At 43.5% G+C, this 18,730-nt stretch overlaps 1 protein-coding gene and 1 long non-coding RNA gene across 4 annotated transcripts in view; one reads left to right on the plus strand and one right to left on the minus strand.

The window, feature by feature from the left end:
* The window catches only part of LOC141764263 (uncharacterized), a 162,445-nt gene that overhangs the window by 135,285 nt on the left and 8,430 nt on the right, over positions 1 to 18,730 (plus strand). For both annotated transcript variants that reach the window (XR_012593238.1, XR_012593239.1), the window contains one exon: positions 16,200 to 16,268. This is a non-coding gene — a long non-coding RNA (uncharacterized LOC141764263). The remainder of the gene's footprint in view (positions 1 to 16,199; positions 16,269 to 18,730) is intronic.
* Positions 1 to 18,730, minus strand: part of bnc2 (basonuclin zinc finger protein 2) — a 179,452-nt gene that overhangs the window by 49,865 nt on the left and 110,857 nt on the right. For both annotated transcript variants that reach the window (XM_074629311.1, XM_074629310.1), the window contains exon 3: positions 496 to 598. In XM_074629311.1, the coding sequence (XP_074485412.1) occupies positions 496 to 598 (103 nt within the window). The remainder of the gene's footprint in view (positions 1 to 495; positions 599 to 18,730) is intronic.

Consider the following 18,730-nt stretch of genomic DNA (forward strand, 5'->3'; position numbering starts at 1 on the left):
AGCCAAACAGGTGTTTTTTTTTTCTTTTTTTCCCCCTCCTACTTCTCTTTGTACTTTCTTGCCTCCTCTCCCTTTTTTTTTCTTATACCCGCGTGAAAAACTCATGAGGTGTGGTCTCTCGCTTCTCTATCTGTCTTGTGGTTGTGTTCTTATCTTTTTTTTCTTTTTCTTTTTTGATCTAAAGGTGCAAAAACACGACTTTGAAAGCAACCGAAAAATACAGAAGCAAACAAAAATAGCAAAGTTTCTTCTTCTATAAAAAATGATTAAAAACGTTTGGATTTCAGTACATTCGCAACCACAGACAGAGAGATGCTATATACTGTCTACCGTAAATTAAAAATATTACAAAACCATATTAGAATTGTGAAATGCATGTGTTTTGATTTTCTAAAGATATGTTGAGCTCTTCTAGGTAGTTTAATAAGGATCAAGTTCATATTCATTTATACCATATTCACATACACCCATCAACCTAACATTGAATTTACTCACCGTGAGCTACCCAGCCATGTTTGCACTGGTCACATGTCCGTAGGTGAATCTTCCCTGGCTGGAAACACTCACATGTGCAGTTCACCAGTGTGCAGCGAATGGCCTGCAGAGACAGAAACAAATCCACGTCAGTCACTGCTCGAGTACAGAGGAGAGAGGATAAAGAAAAAGACTGAGAAAGAGCAGTTATAAGCTAAATGTCAAATACAAATAAGAAGCATATGGACAAATGATCACATTGTCCAAACTCTTACTTAAAAATGTGTCAACTGTGATAGAAAACATATCAGCCGTTGCAGCCACCGCCACAAACAATAACTCTCAGCCACTACTATTTCTTTCCGATGTGTGAATCTGCCTCTCCATTCTGTAATTTCCCAGAGTTCATGAGAACCGACAAAGGACTTCCCTTCCTGAAAACACAGAAATGTAACTTGTTTTGACTGAGGCTCCATTACTCAACGCTGGAGCTGCACTTAGTCTGACCCCGGAAAGCTTTTAGTAGCGAGAGGTTAAGTGTCCAGACTTGACGAGGGCAACTCAGTACAGCACAATGCGTTGTCTGCCTAAAGCCTTCATCAAGGGCTGCTAAAAACTCCAACAAAAATCCAGGTACATATTTGAAGGGAGGACATTTGATCCTGTAAGATGTTTCACATTCTTCAAACAATATAGAGATTGTACAGGAGGGGAGAAAATGTGCGATATACACAACAATCCACACAAATGAATACAGCTCTGTCATCCAAATGAGTGCAGCAGCTGCAAGCCGTAAATTTCTCACTGACATGGAGAAACAAGAGGACAGAATAAAAGTAGAAAAAGGGATTAGAAACATGAATCTTAATAAGCATTGGCAGCCCTTTGTTTATCAGACATTTTTTACATTATCAAGATGAACCGATGGATATAGATAGTAACACTTCTGTAACCTAAACGGCCTCAAAGGGATCCTGCAGCTGTAGGTGCAGCAATCCTTGCTTATGGAGAAAAAACCCTCCTAAAACACACTTATCTTTTTTTTAAATCAAATATTGTATTTCCTTAACATTAACATGTAATGTAAGTATGATGTTAGAATAAAAAAGTTAATAGCTTGGTATAATAAACAGCATATCCACACGATAAGGATAATGTATTTTACATTTGGCACATATGGTGTTGTGTCAGAGCCGAATGACTGAGGGTGTTAATTGTTTAGGCTGTAAAGAAAAAAAATCTGTAATCACTAAAATTACAGAGCAACAATTTCAGGAATGCTTGAGGCAGGAAATTGGGTGTAGTGTACAAGGTGACTGCCTATTTATTTTGACAGGTAAAATCCTAATAATCCAGTACTCAGATCAAAATGTAGAGAAGAGATCCATGTGGGTGTCTGTCAGAGACGATGACAAAGAAACACCAAAGCCCCACTTATCAGAGCATGAAACTTTATGAATTTACAACCCGCACTAAATATGCTATCTCATATTGTCTCACTGTTATTCGGTGTGACAATAATGTGACACAGACATCATGCACACAAAGGGTCGTAGGTTGGAGTCCATGTCTGCGCCAACAAACTATATTTCACAATGTCAGAAACAGTCAATCAGCACTTCCAGATCAGCAGCACAGATCGGCCTTTACGTCACACAGCTGAGGTCAACGCACGATTAGCGATGATTGGGTATTTGTGCTCTTTACTTCTGTGCACCAGTATTGACCCAAGTGCACATTCTGGTGTTTAACAGCAGGAAACAGCGAAACACCTAGTCGATGGATTAGACCAACATCCTGTAATTCAGGATTTAAAACTCAGCTCACTCATAATCTACTAAGGGACCATAAAATCTATCAGAACCCCCCCTCCTGCTCGCCCTAAAGTGTCGTAAACCAGATTAGTAACTGGATGTGTCAAAGTGAACATGGGCTAATCCGAGATTAAACACAAAATTACACCACTTCTAACCATGTCACCTCACTGTTTGACACCGCATGAGACAGGAGACAGAGATTATTTGACTTTACACCATTTTTTAAGCTCTCCAGGTGCGGGTGCGGCAATCCTCACCGTGTGTGAGGATTACACGCCGTGTGTCAGTCAGAGTGTTCATACATAATGTGCTGAGCTGACGTTCTTATCCAGAGCAATGTGCAATATGTGAGTTCCCCTTTAAAGGACACTTATGCAGAAGACATGGCTGTCCGTGAACATTCATTGACCGTGGATGGGGTCAAACCTGTGACCTTTGAAGGATGGACTCAGAAAGCTGTTTTATAATGCTGTTCTTCACGTTCACATGCAGTTTCCTACTATATATCGTCATGATGCAAGATACCCACAATGTACAGAAGACTACAATCTTGTCACCAGATCTTAATTTATGGTAAAGGATGCAACTATAAAACATTCTTCTCCAATTTTATCTATTGTTGTTTTCTATATTTAACTGAAATTGTCAGTTACACTAGAGCTGCAACAATTGATTGATTTGATTAGTTGTCAACTATTACATTAATCGCAAACTATTTTCTTAATCGAACAAGCAGTTTGAATCATATTTAAAGAAAAAAAAGTCTAAATTCTCTGATTTCAGCTTTTTAAATGTGAATATTTTCTGGTTTCTTTACTCCTCTATGACAGTAAACTGAATATCTTTGAGGACGTCATCTTGGGCTTTGGGAAACACTGATCCACATTTTTTTATAATTTTCTAACATTTTATAGACCGAACAACTAATCGATTAATCGTTAGTTGCAGCCCCAGAGTTGCACTGCTCTCTACATATTAAAACCTTCAATAATGTTTTGAACTGAAAGAATTAGTCGATTCATTTATTAGTCGATTGATGGAAACTTAAACTTTAAGTCATTTTCTAAGCAAAAATGCCAGAAAATTCTGCTTATAAAATGTGAATAATTACTACTGGTCTAACAACATGCACTATTTTGGAATATGAAGATTTCACTTTCAGCTCTGGGAAATTGCAATGGACATTGTCACCATTTTACTGACATTTTATAAAGCAGAAACAGTTTTATTAATTGCGCAAATAATCCAAAGATGAATTGAATGAATTCACACTTTTATCCACTTCTTTGTCTGTCACCCCACCTTGAATTTTGTGCATGATTCCATGTAAGATGTTTTGCCACGGAAGATTTTCCTGTTTTATATAACTCTCCTTACATAAAGATTTTTGCAGAGTACCCAAATTTAGCGCAGTGATGTCACACAACACAACCCCTTTTTCTAATTACCTCTCCGTGCGGCAGCGCTAACAGCAGCAGATGGAAATAAACAATTGGAAATATCAAATGCACCTCTGCTGTTTACGAGCCGGGGTCTGACAGCTGACAAGATAGTTAAGGGGCGTCTAATACGGCAATTAGAGCGTGCCACTGTCTGCGGGGCTGCTGCTGTGACAAGGCGCCCTCTAATCACTGACTTATTACGCTGGCTAGCAGCACCTCTCATATTTGGCCCATTAAGCAGACAGCAGCATTAAGAAGCATTAAAGCAGCAAGCCCCCTCAACTGAGGAGGCGCTGACGGGAGAAAAAGGAAAAAGGGAGAGGACGTACTGTGCCTGTTTTTTCTTGGGATTCATTTGTGCATTGTTCCACATTCAGTTAGGAACGTGTGAGAGAAGAGTAAGACACGAGATGTTTGATATGATCATATGCAATAAGATGAAAGATTGCAGACTGATTACAGAAGTTTTTAAGAGCTGCAGCAGACGGATGTGTCAAAGATGGCCGTCAAAAGCAACATCTTCAAGGATGTGAGTTTGTCTGCGTGTGTGGCTTGTCAGAGGAAACAAGAAAGACAAAAACATAAAGTCTTCATGATTCTCACGTACTGAAAACTCTGCTTCTGTGGCCAGCACGGATCTGGGTTGCATTTGGCCGTGGTTTAACCTGTGTCTGGCCTGGGATGGGTCAGGGACAAGCTTGGGCCCGGATCCCACCGCTACACTCGCACATATTTGTCACAGCAGGCGGGGGAGGAGGAGGCTGTGTTATCTGAGGCCCGGCCAGATACACAGCATTAGTCACTGCGCTAGCGTCTCGCCAGGGTTTCCTCTTTGGCTCGCAACTAAAGAGGACGACGGTGAAGAAAAGGACAGAGGGGTATGTGTGTGAGCGAGTGTGTGTGAGACTTTGTAAATCACTAGAAAAATGAGCGGCTAGAAAGCTGTTAGGAAGTGAAGAAAATCCCACAATGCTGTAGCAATTAGACCCAGACAACAGTCAACACTCTCACACAGCTGCCGTGTTACCGCAACGGTCAACAGCTTCACCTAGCTGCGTTCAGAAAGCATCATTTTCGGCCCTTATCTGGCTCAAGTGTGTGCGTCTCACTGCTGGGTTTTGTTTAGCTGGAGGCTTGATGTTTCATGGATGTTTTGCTTGGCTCGCAGTCCCTGTCCCAGCCCAATTGTATAAACACTGACAGTCAGCGATGGCCAGCATCAGACTGGGGAGGACTCTCAATTAAAAGACTGTTAGTGGGACAGATGGACTGAAGAACTGCAGGAAAGAGGAGCTGGAGAACAAGATGGTTTCAGCCTGGACTACAGACTGTAATCGGGTCCAAACAGGATTGTAAACAGACTGGGAAAGACGGGCAACATGGCCAAGAATCAATGCCGACACATGCAAATGACTCCATCCTTAAACTAAGCAGCATATGTAGCGGTAATTTGGCCATTACAAGTCCTATGAAACCATTAGAACTGAAAGTGATCCTAAACTACTATCCTGTACAACTGTTTTACTACCCCGTCATATTTTAAGGTTGACGTTGTAACCATAATGCCGCCGAAAACACCACTAGAACACCACCAGTCCCGTTCTGCGTATCCTCCCTCGACAGCGTACAATAGAAAGCCAACCCAGACAGCTGCTAGATGCTGGTCGGGTATTGTTCCTCCTACTTTAATTGAAACCTTTACCATGTTCAACACACAGCCACAGACCACATTTCTTGTTTGGTGAGTTAAGCAAAGCCGAGATTTAAATGAAAACCCTGTGTGTACGTGCGCGCGTGTGTGTGTGCGTGTGTGCGTCTTTGCAGCAGCTTCGGATTTAAATTTGTTTCTGCTTAGGGTCACTGTAAAACACTGGGAGCATCTTGTCCTCTCTTCCACCCACAAGATATTATCTCATCCATGAGTTAGCTGCTGAAATGCCGTCAATTTCCTGCCAGAAATGTGCAGCCAACGTGTGTAGGGGAAAGAGGCACAGCAGCTTCGCGTGTCATAAAGCCAGGCCCTGGCTCCGTCAGATAGATCAGGACTTCACGATGTCCATATTGGAAACAGGTGACAAATAAAACACGCCGAATAAAGAAAGTCTTTGTAGTCGGACACAGCACGCCACAAAATGCAGGGGAGCAAATACCTCCTGCCAAGGCTAATTTTTGCTTGTTTGATTTCATACATTGGATTTGACTTGAAACAGAGACTTCTTGCCTTACAAAGTGCTACAAAATAAACAACGATTAATCACTTGTGCACTGACTTCAGTGTAAAACTGTTACGCTGCACAGTCGACAGAAAAGACCAGCGTCTTCCCTCTGAATTCCCCACAGCGTAAGGCCCCGTCCTCCGTGTCAGTTCTGGTTTTGAGCGCGGCGGCTGGCAGTCACAGAGCCAGAGGTCCCTGTCCTTTGTGCAGCTGTGCGTCTGGGCTCTGACACGGGGCAGAGCGACCAGAGCTATGCTAATGGGAACCAAATGGGGCGTGAGTCCCCGGTGGATTACAGAAGGAGAAGAGAAGCATGTGTTTTCATGTATTCATGTGGAGACCTGGGACCCCTCTTGTTTTTCTTCCTTTCTTTCTTCTCCTTTCTTTAAGCCAAACAAATGGAAGCAGCCATGTCTGTTGTTTGCACGCACCCTCAGTTAATGGTCTTTTGTGACTTGACAGATTTTGAGATTCATTGTCAATCAGTAAATGTCTCTCAGAGATGATAAAATGTATACAAAAAGTTATTACAGCGTTTAGATTTAGCGCTTTTTAAAGGCATGTTTGTAACTTACTGTAAACTACTTAGACTAACGTTGAAAAGGGCCAAATTTGAAAAACGAAGTTTGGAAATTAAGGTAAATAAACATTTAACAAAGACTGGGGAACAATACAATGCATCTGTGAGCATATTGCGTCTGTTTTGCCGTGCCTCTCAGTTTTGTTGCACTTCACCTGCTGTTATAGCAACAACATTTTGTCTTGATGTAGCCATGTTAGTGAAGGGGTCATAACTTCAAGCCTAAAAGACTAAATGGTCCAGAAGTGACAGAAAACATCAAGTCTGGTTTAAATCCAATCAGATAACTGTTGAGAGATAAAGTCACAGTTTGGCAGGACTCTCTGTTTTTACAGTTCCCAGCCCTTTGTGATGCCATCTGACATATCAAATCCTTTTGTCTACCTTCTTGTGAACACATGCAACATGTGGGATCGCTTCCTGCTAGTAATGAAACTGCAATACAGTCGTCACTGATAAGGATCACTAATCTGGAACATAAATCTGCAGTTCATAACTGGACAATCCAAACAACTGAATTGTGAGTGATGATATCTGTCGCCCCGCTGTCATTCCAGATGACGTCCAGTTTCAACTCTGACCAGAGGTCCGGTCCTGTCTTTTTATGTTTGTCAGCTGTCAGATATGACTCACGCTCTGCACTCCTTCACACACGCAGACACCCATGTTATTACCACACAATCAAAGTTTCTGCATCCAAAAATTCCTGCCTTATTCTGTGCGGTTTGTCACAGAAAGTAAATCTCCCCATCGTGAGCACCACCCCGAAACATTTCCAATCAGATTGATGACGAAACTTTGAGTGTGACTCACTCGCATGATAAATAGCCGTGCGTGTACTTCAGGACAGTCATGCTTGTTTATGAAGTGGACGGAAAAAGGACCCAGCTGGCTTTGATATTGTGAAACGGAGAGAGAGAGAGAGAGAGGGAGAATAATATCACTATAATACTGGACCAGAAACACAACCCTGTGATCTGGCTATCATATGCCATGCTCTCAGTCAGTGCAGCCTGTATAGATGGAGAGCAGTACCACACTGTTAACACTGGACTACACTGTCAGTTCAAATACCCAAGCATCAAGGGAGCAGCAGTTTCTCCCATCTTTTGTGTAGACAGCAGGTCCAGGCAGAGGCCCCCAGTCCAGGCCCCTGGCCCCTCTCTGCTCTCCTCAAAGCATTTCCCCAGCCAGAGATCAAACCATCTGCCCAGTGACAGACCTCTGGGTCCACAGACACAAGGCCAGGTTCAAAGAAGGGTGCTCGGGGAGGCAGGGAGGGGATGGAGGGAGAGAAAGAAAGAAAGAGGGGAAAGTTGGCGAAAAGGAAGAGATGGCAAGGGAGCAGCGGGGGTGGGTTTGAGGGGGGGAGCCAGGCAAGCTGGTGCATGGGAAAGGTGGGGAAGAGGTGTTGCAGCAAAGGTGGAGGAGGCAGAGGAAAGCTGATGAGGGGAGATGGGAAGGTCGAGAAAATGCCGTGCAAAAGATGTCAGGATACATCTCCAAAATGTATACTGTATCACGCGACTTTTGATACAAGTTTTATTCACATTCTATATAATAAACTAAAATACTGTGTAGGTGTTATGCAACAACTAAATAGCTTAATGAATTACACTGGTGTGACCAATATCATCGATTGGTTTTACCTTATCAGTGTCAACATATATGTCGACCAGTAAATAACAGATTGCAGTACAGAAATTCCCAAAATATGTTTGAGTTTCATAGTTTGTTTACCAGAGACGTCTTAAAAGTCTTTAAACATCTTTATTTTTCAACTATAAATGGCCTGCTCAGTACATATGTTGGTCATAATTCTTTTCTAGAGCTGTCCTCGATAAAAGAAATTCTTAGTCGACTAACACTCATACGATTTTGTCGACTAATCGATTAGTTGATTTAATCTACAGATCTGTAAAACTGAGTTTCTCCACAAAGAATCACACAAAAGCACCACTTTAAATCCTGTTTCCCCGAGATGTGCTCTTAAAATGACTACTCACCAAAGAACTCTTAGTCGACTAAGAGGGCAGCCCTATTCTTAAATAATGACTACAATAAGATCTCTTTTTAGTTGTTTCTTTGTCTATCCAAAAGTATAAAACCCAAACATTCAATTTACAGGGATATAAAGCAAAGACAATCCTCATATTTGAGAAGCTGAAACCAACAAATTTGTGTCATTTTTGCTCGATTAAATGAATTAAATTTAAAGATTAATCCATAATCCAAATTGTCACTTAAATTTTGTGTTGGTGCACTAAGTGAAATAAAAAGCCAGAAATCACTCTGCGAGTTGTGAGGCTTTGCATTGTTCAGAGACTCGCTTCCTTATCACTGGCCGTTGTGTGGACAGGAAAGGGAAGAAAATAAAAGAGGCCGTTGTCGTCAATACATGCTAGATCTGCTCTGACCTTCAGCCTATCAGAAGGGAGCGACCTGCGCCAGATAAGGACGACTCCCTGTCAGACTTGACACCTGCACTCGCTGGCCCACCGATCGCCCCCGGCCGAATGCAAATGTCACAGTGAGGACCGGCAACACGCTATAGCTCTCTGCCTGGAGACTTGAGGGAGTGACATGACCACACAGTGCGACCAGACACATGTTTGAGAGAGGAGAAAGGAGAGAGGGAGTAAAAGGGAAGGGGACAGAAGAAAAATGTGAGGAGTGGTGGAGGGGGGGGGTCGGTGTTGGTGGAAATAGAGAGAAGGGAGAGGAGATGACCGACATCGTCTGCTCTTTACTTCTCTCCCCATCTACACCCTAACACAAACAGAAAGTATTAGTCAGAGCCCAGACATATTGCCGACCCCTCTCTGCAAGGGGACATCTCCATGGCGATCATTGGTTGGCGTGGGCGACGGTACACACACACACACACGCACACACACACACACACATGGTGCAGGCTTGACAGCAGCGTGACGACAGGAGGCCAGCACTGCTGAGACTCCCCCAAATTGACATTTAGTCATCACACTAGTCTACAGGGTGCGACTCTGCCTCCTGAACTACACACATACAAGCGCCCACACACACTCTCCCACATTCCCCCTCATGTGCACACACACACACTCGGTGAATTCCCCTACTCAAACTAGCTCGCAGCCAGAGAAATCTTGGAAGAGTTCCTAGATGCAATCTTGCCAATAGCTCTTTATTTTCTTTGACCATTTTTAATGTAAAAACGGCTGCACTAATTGTGTGTAAGCAATCTCCAAATTATGTATATGTGTTTTTTCAGCTAAACCGAACACTACTGTAGACAGATTGGCTGGTTTTCAAGACACACGACTGGGCAATAATATTTGTTTCTTTCCTCAGAGTTTTGTTCAAACAGTGTGTCAGCATGGCGGTTTACTTGTAAACACCTGGGCCTGCGCTCCCAACAGCTGTGGAAATACAAAACTATGCATAAGCCATGCTGAACCGGGGATAATTGCTCTATTCAGATTATTTGCAACCCAACATCCACTGACATTATAAAATATCACCAAAAGTGGCAGAGCAAGAAGAAAAAAATCAATGCCCAGATTGTTGTTATTTACAGATGTGTGCGATCATTTACCTCAGCCAGCATAGTGAGAAGAAGATTGCTCCTTATTCAGTTTTGTAGTTCCCGCTTTTTAGATACAACACTCCAAGAAAAAAGCTGCAACTTTTATTAGTATTTACAGTCTCTGTCGGCAAATGACAAAGAAAAATAGGACACAAGACGGAGATAGAGAGAGAGAGAGAGGGGAGGGAGAGGAAGAGAGAGTGTTTAACCAATGGCTACATTACTGCAATGACAAGCGTGTCACTCCCAAAGCCACACAGTGAGGGAGAGGAGCGAGGAGTGTCTTTGGACGAATATGTGTGTGTGGTGGGACAACAAGAGAGGGAGGGAGACGGCGGACCAAAGGAAAGTCCATCTGTGGGTGTCTTAGTCTTTATCAGTCTTACAAAGTTCACAGATAGAGGGGCTGAAGTGGAGGCTAGACGCTGTTCCAGAGTCACGGGTCACAAAGTTGCGGCTCAAATAGGAGGGAGGGAGAAGAGCAAAATAAAGAAACTCACAATTGCGTGAGGAGAGCAGCGCCAAGCCGTGGTGATTGCCATTCTGCAATCGACCTGACCAAATTGCGAATTCCCTCTCAGGACCCCTCTAAGTCCGCTTCATTTGGCTAAAGCCGGAATCCTTATTCCTGCAATTATAAAGCTATTGACTAATTCGACATATGTTAGCGTGTCTTCCAGCGCTCGAGTGCTGGTGTGCCATTGAGTCATTAACTTTGACAAATTGTGACAGACTTTTTTATTGCCACCCAATCATGAGAAACAAGACTGTGGCAGAGGAGTTAATGAGTGGCATGTTTCTCCTCTTCCTCCTCTCCCCCTCCCACCACCTCCACCACCTCGCCCTCTCTCGCTCCTCTCCACTTAGATTCCTGCACCCCCAAATCCCCCCTCACCCCTCCATATTTATAATTTTACCACATCCTAACAATAACACGGCCGGTACTCAGCACAAAACACGCGGGCCCTGGCCTAATGAATCTCATGCCTTTACCGCGGTAAAATGGCCAGTAAGTATTACCAGCTGCGACACTCTCCCTCTTTCTCTCCCTCCTTGGCAGTGGCATTGAGCTTGGGAGCACAGGGGTGGGTGTTGGGGGAGGATTCTGGGTGGGGGGGGGACCAGGCAGACACATCTGAGTGCAGCTGGACCAGGGAGAGAGCGGTGGGGGATGAGGGGGGGAGAAAGACCGCAAGTCTCCGTGTTTCCAGCTGCCTTTCTCAGGGGCTCGGTTTTCTCTCCCTCCTCTTGGTTTTTTCGCAAGGCCCTTCTGGTCCCAGCTTATTTGAAAAATCACAAACACACACACACATAGACAGACACGCACACACACACACGCATGCCCTGATCCACCTCCCCTCCATCCCTCACATTCGGCCATCTTTGTTTGGACAGGGCTCAGGAGTTCCAGAAAAGCTCTCTCAGATGTGCTGAAGTAAGGGAAAAACAAAACAAACTGGCCCTCACACACACACACTCCAAATTTATGTGAACGCGTAGACACCAACAAGTACTTTTCGCACCGTGTAGGAAGAGAAGTTCACACACACTCCCACACACACACACATGAACAATCTCACATGTGTGAAATCCAAAATACCAGCTTCAACCAGAGAACAAATTTGCAAAGAGATGAAAAAAAAAAAGTGGCATACATTTTTCTCCATGGAGGTAGGCAGCCGACTATTGAAGGCATGCATTCTTTTACGCAGTGTGTGTGTGTGTGTGTGTGTGTGTGTGTGTGTGTTTGAGTGTGTGTGTCCCAATCCAGGATCACAGCACCAGGGCAGGCCTGAAGCATACCTCGACATGTGTTACCTCTTTGTAATATTGACTTTGTTATAGCTATACGAGTGGGAGAGTAGAGCCAAGAGCCCGGGCCTTGCAGTGGTGGGGCCCCCGAGCTCGCTAGAAAACAAATACCCGAACGAGCCGTGAAAATAGAAAACACAGCACCACAATAGCAATCTATAAAAAACAGATTCAAATAAACTATAAAGCGTCCCTCACTCCTGCCTCTGACCTTTTTACATTTTCACTCTCTAAATTAAGAATATTATTTGTCTGATTCCATTTCTGCTGCAGCGCGTTGCTCGCAAAGCCGTGGGATTTGGCAACCGAGTGAGTCTTGGCCTGGCCTTCTAGTCTGAGCATGTGTACCGGACCAACTGTAAAAGTCAAAAATCCTCTTTCTCCAAAGCCTCGACTTACTGTTTAATTTCATTCCCAATACCAAACTGCTTCTAGGCTCATGCAAACATGCTGTCAAGATATCCGAAACTGTTATTTTTTTTAATTAAATAACTATCGCTTCAACATGGCACTTATTCAATATACACAAAAATAAGCCTCTAAATTTCTAGTGAGAAATAATGAGCATAAGGATCAGATTTCAGATGACACGAATAAAACCGAGATAAAGGAAATTCACATACGCTGTTTATTTGATTGCTTTGCAGAAATAAAAGATTGATTATCATTTTCTTGTTCCTGCGAGTGCGAATCCCATCTTGTCTCTTTCCCCCAGTGATGACTCTGCTTATACATTTGAATAATGAAGGCAAGTCATTTGAATATTCCCTCTGTATTAAAAAAATTATGTTTTTACACGATGCAGCAATATTAGCCATGTTAATTGGGCTCTTTGGACTTTCCCAATAGAAAGGCTAAATTAATTACTTATGTCGACAAAATGTCAGACACGCCGATCTAATAACTACAACTGTTTCCAACAGTGTTGTTTTTTTTGCCTTTGTGCATGTGTGTGTGTGTGTGTGTGTGTGTGTGTGTGTGTGTGTGTGTGTGAGTGTGAGTGTGAATGCACTTAAAAACACTCTGAGCGTCCACTAGCCCGAGTTAGATCTAATGAACGAGATGGGAACAAAATGCTTTGACATCCTCTCCATGTTTCATGGGTGGCTCTTGAGAGCCCTTCTCCAATATTCATCCCCTCTCCTCATACTAATCAGCCACTACAGTATTGACTGTTTGTGTTTGCAAAGTGACTCATGTTGGTGTGTGTGTGTGTGCACTGTGCAAACACACACACACACACACATTTTTTATGCTCAAACGTGCCAATACAGGCTCCATTTTGTAATTAAACTAGTAAGAGAAAGTGAATTATTTGCAGGACGTTACGTGATTGTTTGTGTGTGATGTGTTCATTAATGTGTACCCGCCGCCACTTTGAAGTTCCACTTTTTTTTTTTTTTTTTTTTAGCTTTTGGCTGTTTTTCAGTCTTGAAGAAAAAACTGTATCAGCGCATTTTCTTCAAGTACGAATAAACATTAGACTTTGGGAGAGGAGGCGATGTGGAGACATTATGAGTATCTGTGAATGTGAGACGATCAGATGGTGTGTGTGTGTGTGTGTGTGTGTGTGTGTGTGTGTGTGTGTGTGTGTGTGTGTGTGTGTGTGTGTGTGTGTGTGTGTGAACATGCACGCTCGTGCATTAGTGCACACACACACACACACACACACACACACACGTGCGAGTGCGCAGCGAGCGAGAGCTAACAGAGAGGCCTGCTGATGCCATGTTTCAGACGACCCCTTGAAGTGGAAATGAGCTTCCTCGCTCTTATAACTAGTCCGTTCTCACAAAGTCAGCAAACTGTGCCACCCCTCCAAAGAAGGGCAGACGCCTCCCCTCCCCACCCTCCAACCTCCCCACCCAGCCCTGTGGTCAGCATGCACGATGAATTCACCACCAGCACATAAGAAACGGCCGCCTTATTTCATCTGCTTTTGTTCTTGTTCTATCAGGATTAAAGATGTGTTGTTTCAGTGTCTTCAGGTGTCTTTTGTCCTGACGTTCAAAGCCACGCAGCTCACAATGTCAACCGCTCTAGGTTAAAGCAAATTCACGGTGTATTAGTCTTTAAAATTCAGTTAGCTCAATGTGGCAAACTTAAACTGTAAACTGTACCTTTAGATGCATATTCATGTTTTCCAGCTGCATTTCCTGATAATATCTTTGAGTAGAGGCGCCATTTTTAATTGGAACAAAATCCTTGAAATTTGCAGTATAATTACTGTTTTGAATTACAGCTGCAACCGTTTTTGTTTTTTTTATGTAGAAATACATAATATTTTTTCAAATAATCTATTGGTTGTTTAATTTCTAAAATAATAATAAAAAAAATTGAGATTCCCAACAAAATATGGCAGAACTGAAAGTGATGTCTTAACAATTATTATTATGTTAATTAATTAAACTGTAATCGGACAATGTTAGGTTTTTTCAATTGATAACTTACCTACATTTTCATGGATTAATTTTCTGTTGATTGACTTATTAATGATCAACTCATTTTTCCATCACTTTCTGCAGCCAAACTCCCTTTAGACTCACTGAGTCATTACAGGAGCTGTGTCTTTTTAATCCAGGCTTAAAATATGGTATATTGATGTTTATGATCATTTTTATTTAACAAAAGATGAGCTCTCTCTGGAAATATGTTTATGACCTTGTGTTCATGCAAGTGTATATTTTGAAAATCTCTTCTTTTTCTATTATTACTATTATTATTACGCTGTCCATGCATGCATCTGATGTAGTGTGCCTGCACGTACGCTGCTGTTTGAACCTGTGCGAGCACCTGAGGGTCCATCCCCAGCCGTCCTCGGAGCGGGGAGCGACAGCTGTACAGCGGTGCTGTAGCGATAGGCATCATCGGCTTGCTAGAGACTAATTGGTCCACAGCGCTCCTCTGAGTGGCCTCGCTAATTAATTAGAAAGGCAGTGGAGCTGAAATTTTTAATCAGGACACCAGGCTCTCCAGCAAGCAGGAAAAAAAGACACATCACCCCATCATTCCATGTAATCCACCTGACACTGATCTCCCATGTTGTCATGTGAAATGTGTTGTGTGTTTAGGTATTCATATGATCTGGCCAGGGAATAAGAACTACATTCATTACAGCGCCTGTTGGATCATTTTAATTCTGAGAATTTCACAAACTCTGGGTGTCCTAATACAGTATGCATGACTTATATTCGGTTTGGACCCAAGAGGACGACGTAAAAGTGGTCTTTTCCTCTGTGTGTTTGTGTAGCACATGTACATATCATGATTTCCACCCATGTAAATCATGTACTGACTGGTCCTTATTTGTAATGGCAAGATGCAGATAATGTGCTATAGTGCGTGGTGACCAAAAAAATGTTACTGCTGCTGATCAAAACTGTAAAAGGAGTGTGTGTTTTTAGACACTCACACATGTGACCATCCTTTTCTTTTTTTTTTTTCATTTTCTGCTTTTTTATAATTCCCTCTACACCCTGAAAGCAAAATGTGTACTTAATAAATTAAATCATTCAACCCAACACTTTTCATCATACCGTAAAGAAACTGTGGAAATCATAAGCTTGTAAAAAAAAAAAAAAAAACATCCATGGTTTTGTATTTCTTACTGAAAAAAGGGAAAAGATGAATCCAAGGGGACGCTGCTTTTCCACCATTTTGGGGGCGCATTTGTGTCCGGGAGCTGCACACAGCACACCACAATGATTTGTGGTGGAGGGCCAGAGTCTGGGAGGAATCAGCCAGAGACCAAAAGACAAGAGGCATGCTATGACGAGAGCTGCGCCGGTCAGCCACTTCACAGACGACAAAAGGAAACAACATGTGTTCATCATCGTGCTACTGGGATGACAAACTACCACCGCCGACTACAGTTACAGTAACAGGAAAGTGTACGGACATGAAACAGGAAATTCTCATCCGACACAGAGATAAGTCTACTGTTGTAGAGCCAATATGGATTGAAAACCAGCCAGCAAACTCTCAATCGAAAGGAAAGTTTCTGAAATGCACACGCACGCACCTGTACCTCGCGTGGTGACATTAGCTTTGTGCGGCGTCCTAATCTCTGTGACCGTCTTTGGCTTTGCTCGCCGCTAATCAGCCAGACGCTCTTATCAGCCTGTTGCTTTGGCCAAAATAAACACACGCCGCCTTTTTATTGCTTTGTTTTCACAGGTCATTAGGGGAAGGAGAGAAGACGCATTGATTAGTTTTCCAGACCACTGGATTATTGTTGTGTTATGACTATCATCATTAAGTTTCATTAAGGCTGTGGTTGTTTCTCGTTTCCAGAAAATGAAGACGTTGCAGGAAAAGGCGAGTTGGTCGGAGAGCAGACGGCACGCCACGCTCGTCTGGAAGGTAAGTCAGTTTATTAATGTGAGATGCCTGTTTGAAGCGCTGTCAGTTACCCACACCAGTTTTTAAGATAAGACTGACCTCTGACCCTTACACAGATTGTATTGCCCCATCAATCATATCATTCAGGCTTCTCTAAAACATTAAGCTCCTACACTTCATTCCTCATTTATTTGATGTGCATTAAAGAAAACTTAATGAAGCAGCGTCAGTCCTTAGCCAGCTTTTGCTCCGCAGCTACACATATGCTCCCAAAGCGAGGAGGAACCGGCTCTGTCGCCAGACTAATTAGCATGTGTTAGCTAGTTAGTGAGAGGGCGGCCCTCTGTGATGTGTACTGAAGTGGAGTAAAACGCCGGGGCAAGGACCGTACTAATGGCCCACTTCCTCCCCACGGGGACCCTCCCTGCTGCGCCGCACGTGCTGGCATCAGTGCAGCCCCGGGCACCCACAGGGCCGCCACGGCGCCGAGGGCAGAGGTGGGCACACAGGAAAAAACGCCCGGCTCTTTTGGCATCAGTTTCACGCAGCGCTGAGCTCTCTGGGTGTGATGCTCTGCGATGTAACAGCGGGTGACAATGACACTCGCTAACACACACACACACACACACACACACACACACACATGCAGGCAAACTGAGAGTGACGCGCAGGCTAACAGATTCATCAGCCTATGAAATAGTTCAGACAGCTGGGGCCGCGGCGCTAAGCTAGCTGCCTGGCATTGGGCGGATGCATTATTTACAGGAGGAGCTGGAGCATTAGCGAGCTCTTTGGCACTCGGTTAGCAGGCGTAGGCGGTGGTGAGCACCGACGGCAAAGCGAGTGTATCTCTGTCTGTGTGAGTAAACAAACAGCGGGGACATGGTGTGACAGAGCAAACGGCGTGCCATACTGACACACAGAGACACATGCAAGCTCATCAGGGAGCCCAGGGAGAGCGGGAGGAAAGAGGAGGGGTGGGTGGCATCCATATTTATAGGGCCTTTCTAGCATTTGTCCCCAGGCCAAATGCTGTGACTACACTCAGCTAATGTCAGAACAGCACTTAACCAGGCATTTCCAGTATGTCATGGGCAGTGGGGAATACGTGGGATAGATACAAGACCAGGGTGAAAAAACAAGAGACAAACAAGGATGGAAATGCAGCTGTGTTGTGTGCTGAGACGATTTCTTAGTTTCTATATTCCTCTCTCTTTCTCACTCTCTATTTTTTAAATAGTCTGCTGCCTTTGAATACTGTAGGTGTTTGAAGCCAACAATACACTTTAAATAAATGCTCACTCCAATAACCAATATCATGGATCAAACATTTTTCTTCTGGCTATAAAAACAGTGCCAGTTCAGGTCCTAAATAATCTTCTTCATCCTGGATTGTTATCTCTAACTTCAACTCAAACTGTGATGTGGTAGTTGCCGTGCAGTATACTGGCATTTGCACTATTTGATAGCCGTTGAGAACGCGCCAAATTTGATGTTGAAATGAGTACAATGAAGCCCTCTCTGAGCAAAGCACGCAGAGCAAAAGAGTAGTCATTATATCGTCAATATGTCCAACCTCGATGCTCCCTCGTTTCATCATACCTGTTGACACCAGTGAGAGTGTTGACCTGTTTTTTTTCCTGCTGGATTTATGAGTGGTGAAAGTGACATGTTGGCTCTTGGCATGTAATTACTCGCAACCTCGTCTGGAATGCGAGGAATGGCCTGCTTCGCTTTGGTCACCTGTCCCCAAGTTTATCATGTGTCAGGCAGGGCATTCGCTTGGCATTACGCCCTCTGGCACCGAGGGAGGCCGAGGGGCCCACAGGCCTCGCCGGCTCGTCCCTTTTCACCACACACACAAACGGCGTGATACCCCCAAAGAGAGCAGACTAAGTGGGTAAAGTAGCTCCTTTTAGCACAATCTGTCATTATCTCAAGTGGCACGTAATCGTTTTGTGTAGCAAGATCCATTATGCATCCACTGAGAGCGAGGGCTAATTGTGGAGACTCACATTTATTCATTTGCTTGCTGCCAGTTGTCCCACTATATTTTTGGGGAGGCGCAATAAATGCCAATGTTGGTGTTTCTGTGTTTTTAAATGGTCAGAGCGCTCGTGGTGATTGTGGTTAAAGCCACAAGGTTCCTTTTGTGCTCCCAAAGGAAGCTGACAATCAACATGAGGCAAATGATTAAGATGTTAACCACTACCCCAGTCATGTTTAACACTTTACTGACCAGGCAGGAGGATAAATGTATCAAGAAAAGACTACTATTGACTGAAAAAAGTTGATTAATAAGGATTCAATGTGAGTGTATGCTCCAAAAGCATGAAGTTGTACTTCTTAGAATTTGTGTTCTCAGGGCACGGGGAGGTGAATATCGACAACGCACAGAGAGAGAGAAAGTCAAAAAGACAGATGAAACAGATTCATTAAATTTGTGCAGTATGTGCATACGTTGTGTGTGTGTGTGTGTGTTT

The sequence above is a fragment of the Sebastes fasciatus genome, chromosome 3 (assembly GCF_043250625.1).
Source record: "Sebastes fasciatus isolate fSebFas1 chromosome 3, fSebFas1.pri, whole genome shotgun sequence".
Classification (NCBI taxonomy): domain Eukaryota; kingdom Metazoa; phylum Chordata; class Actinopteri; order Perciformes; family Sebastidae; genus Sebastes; species Sebastes fasciatus.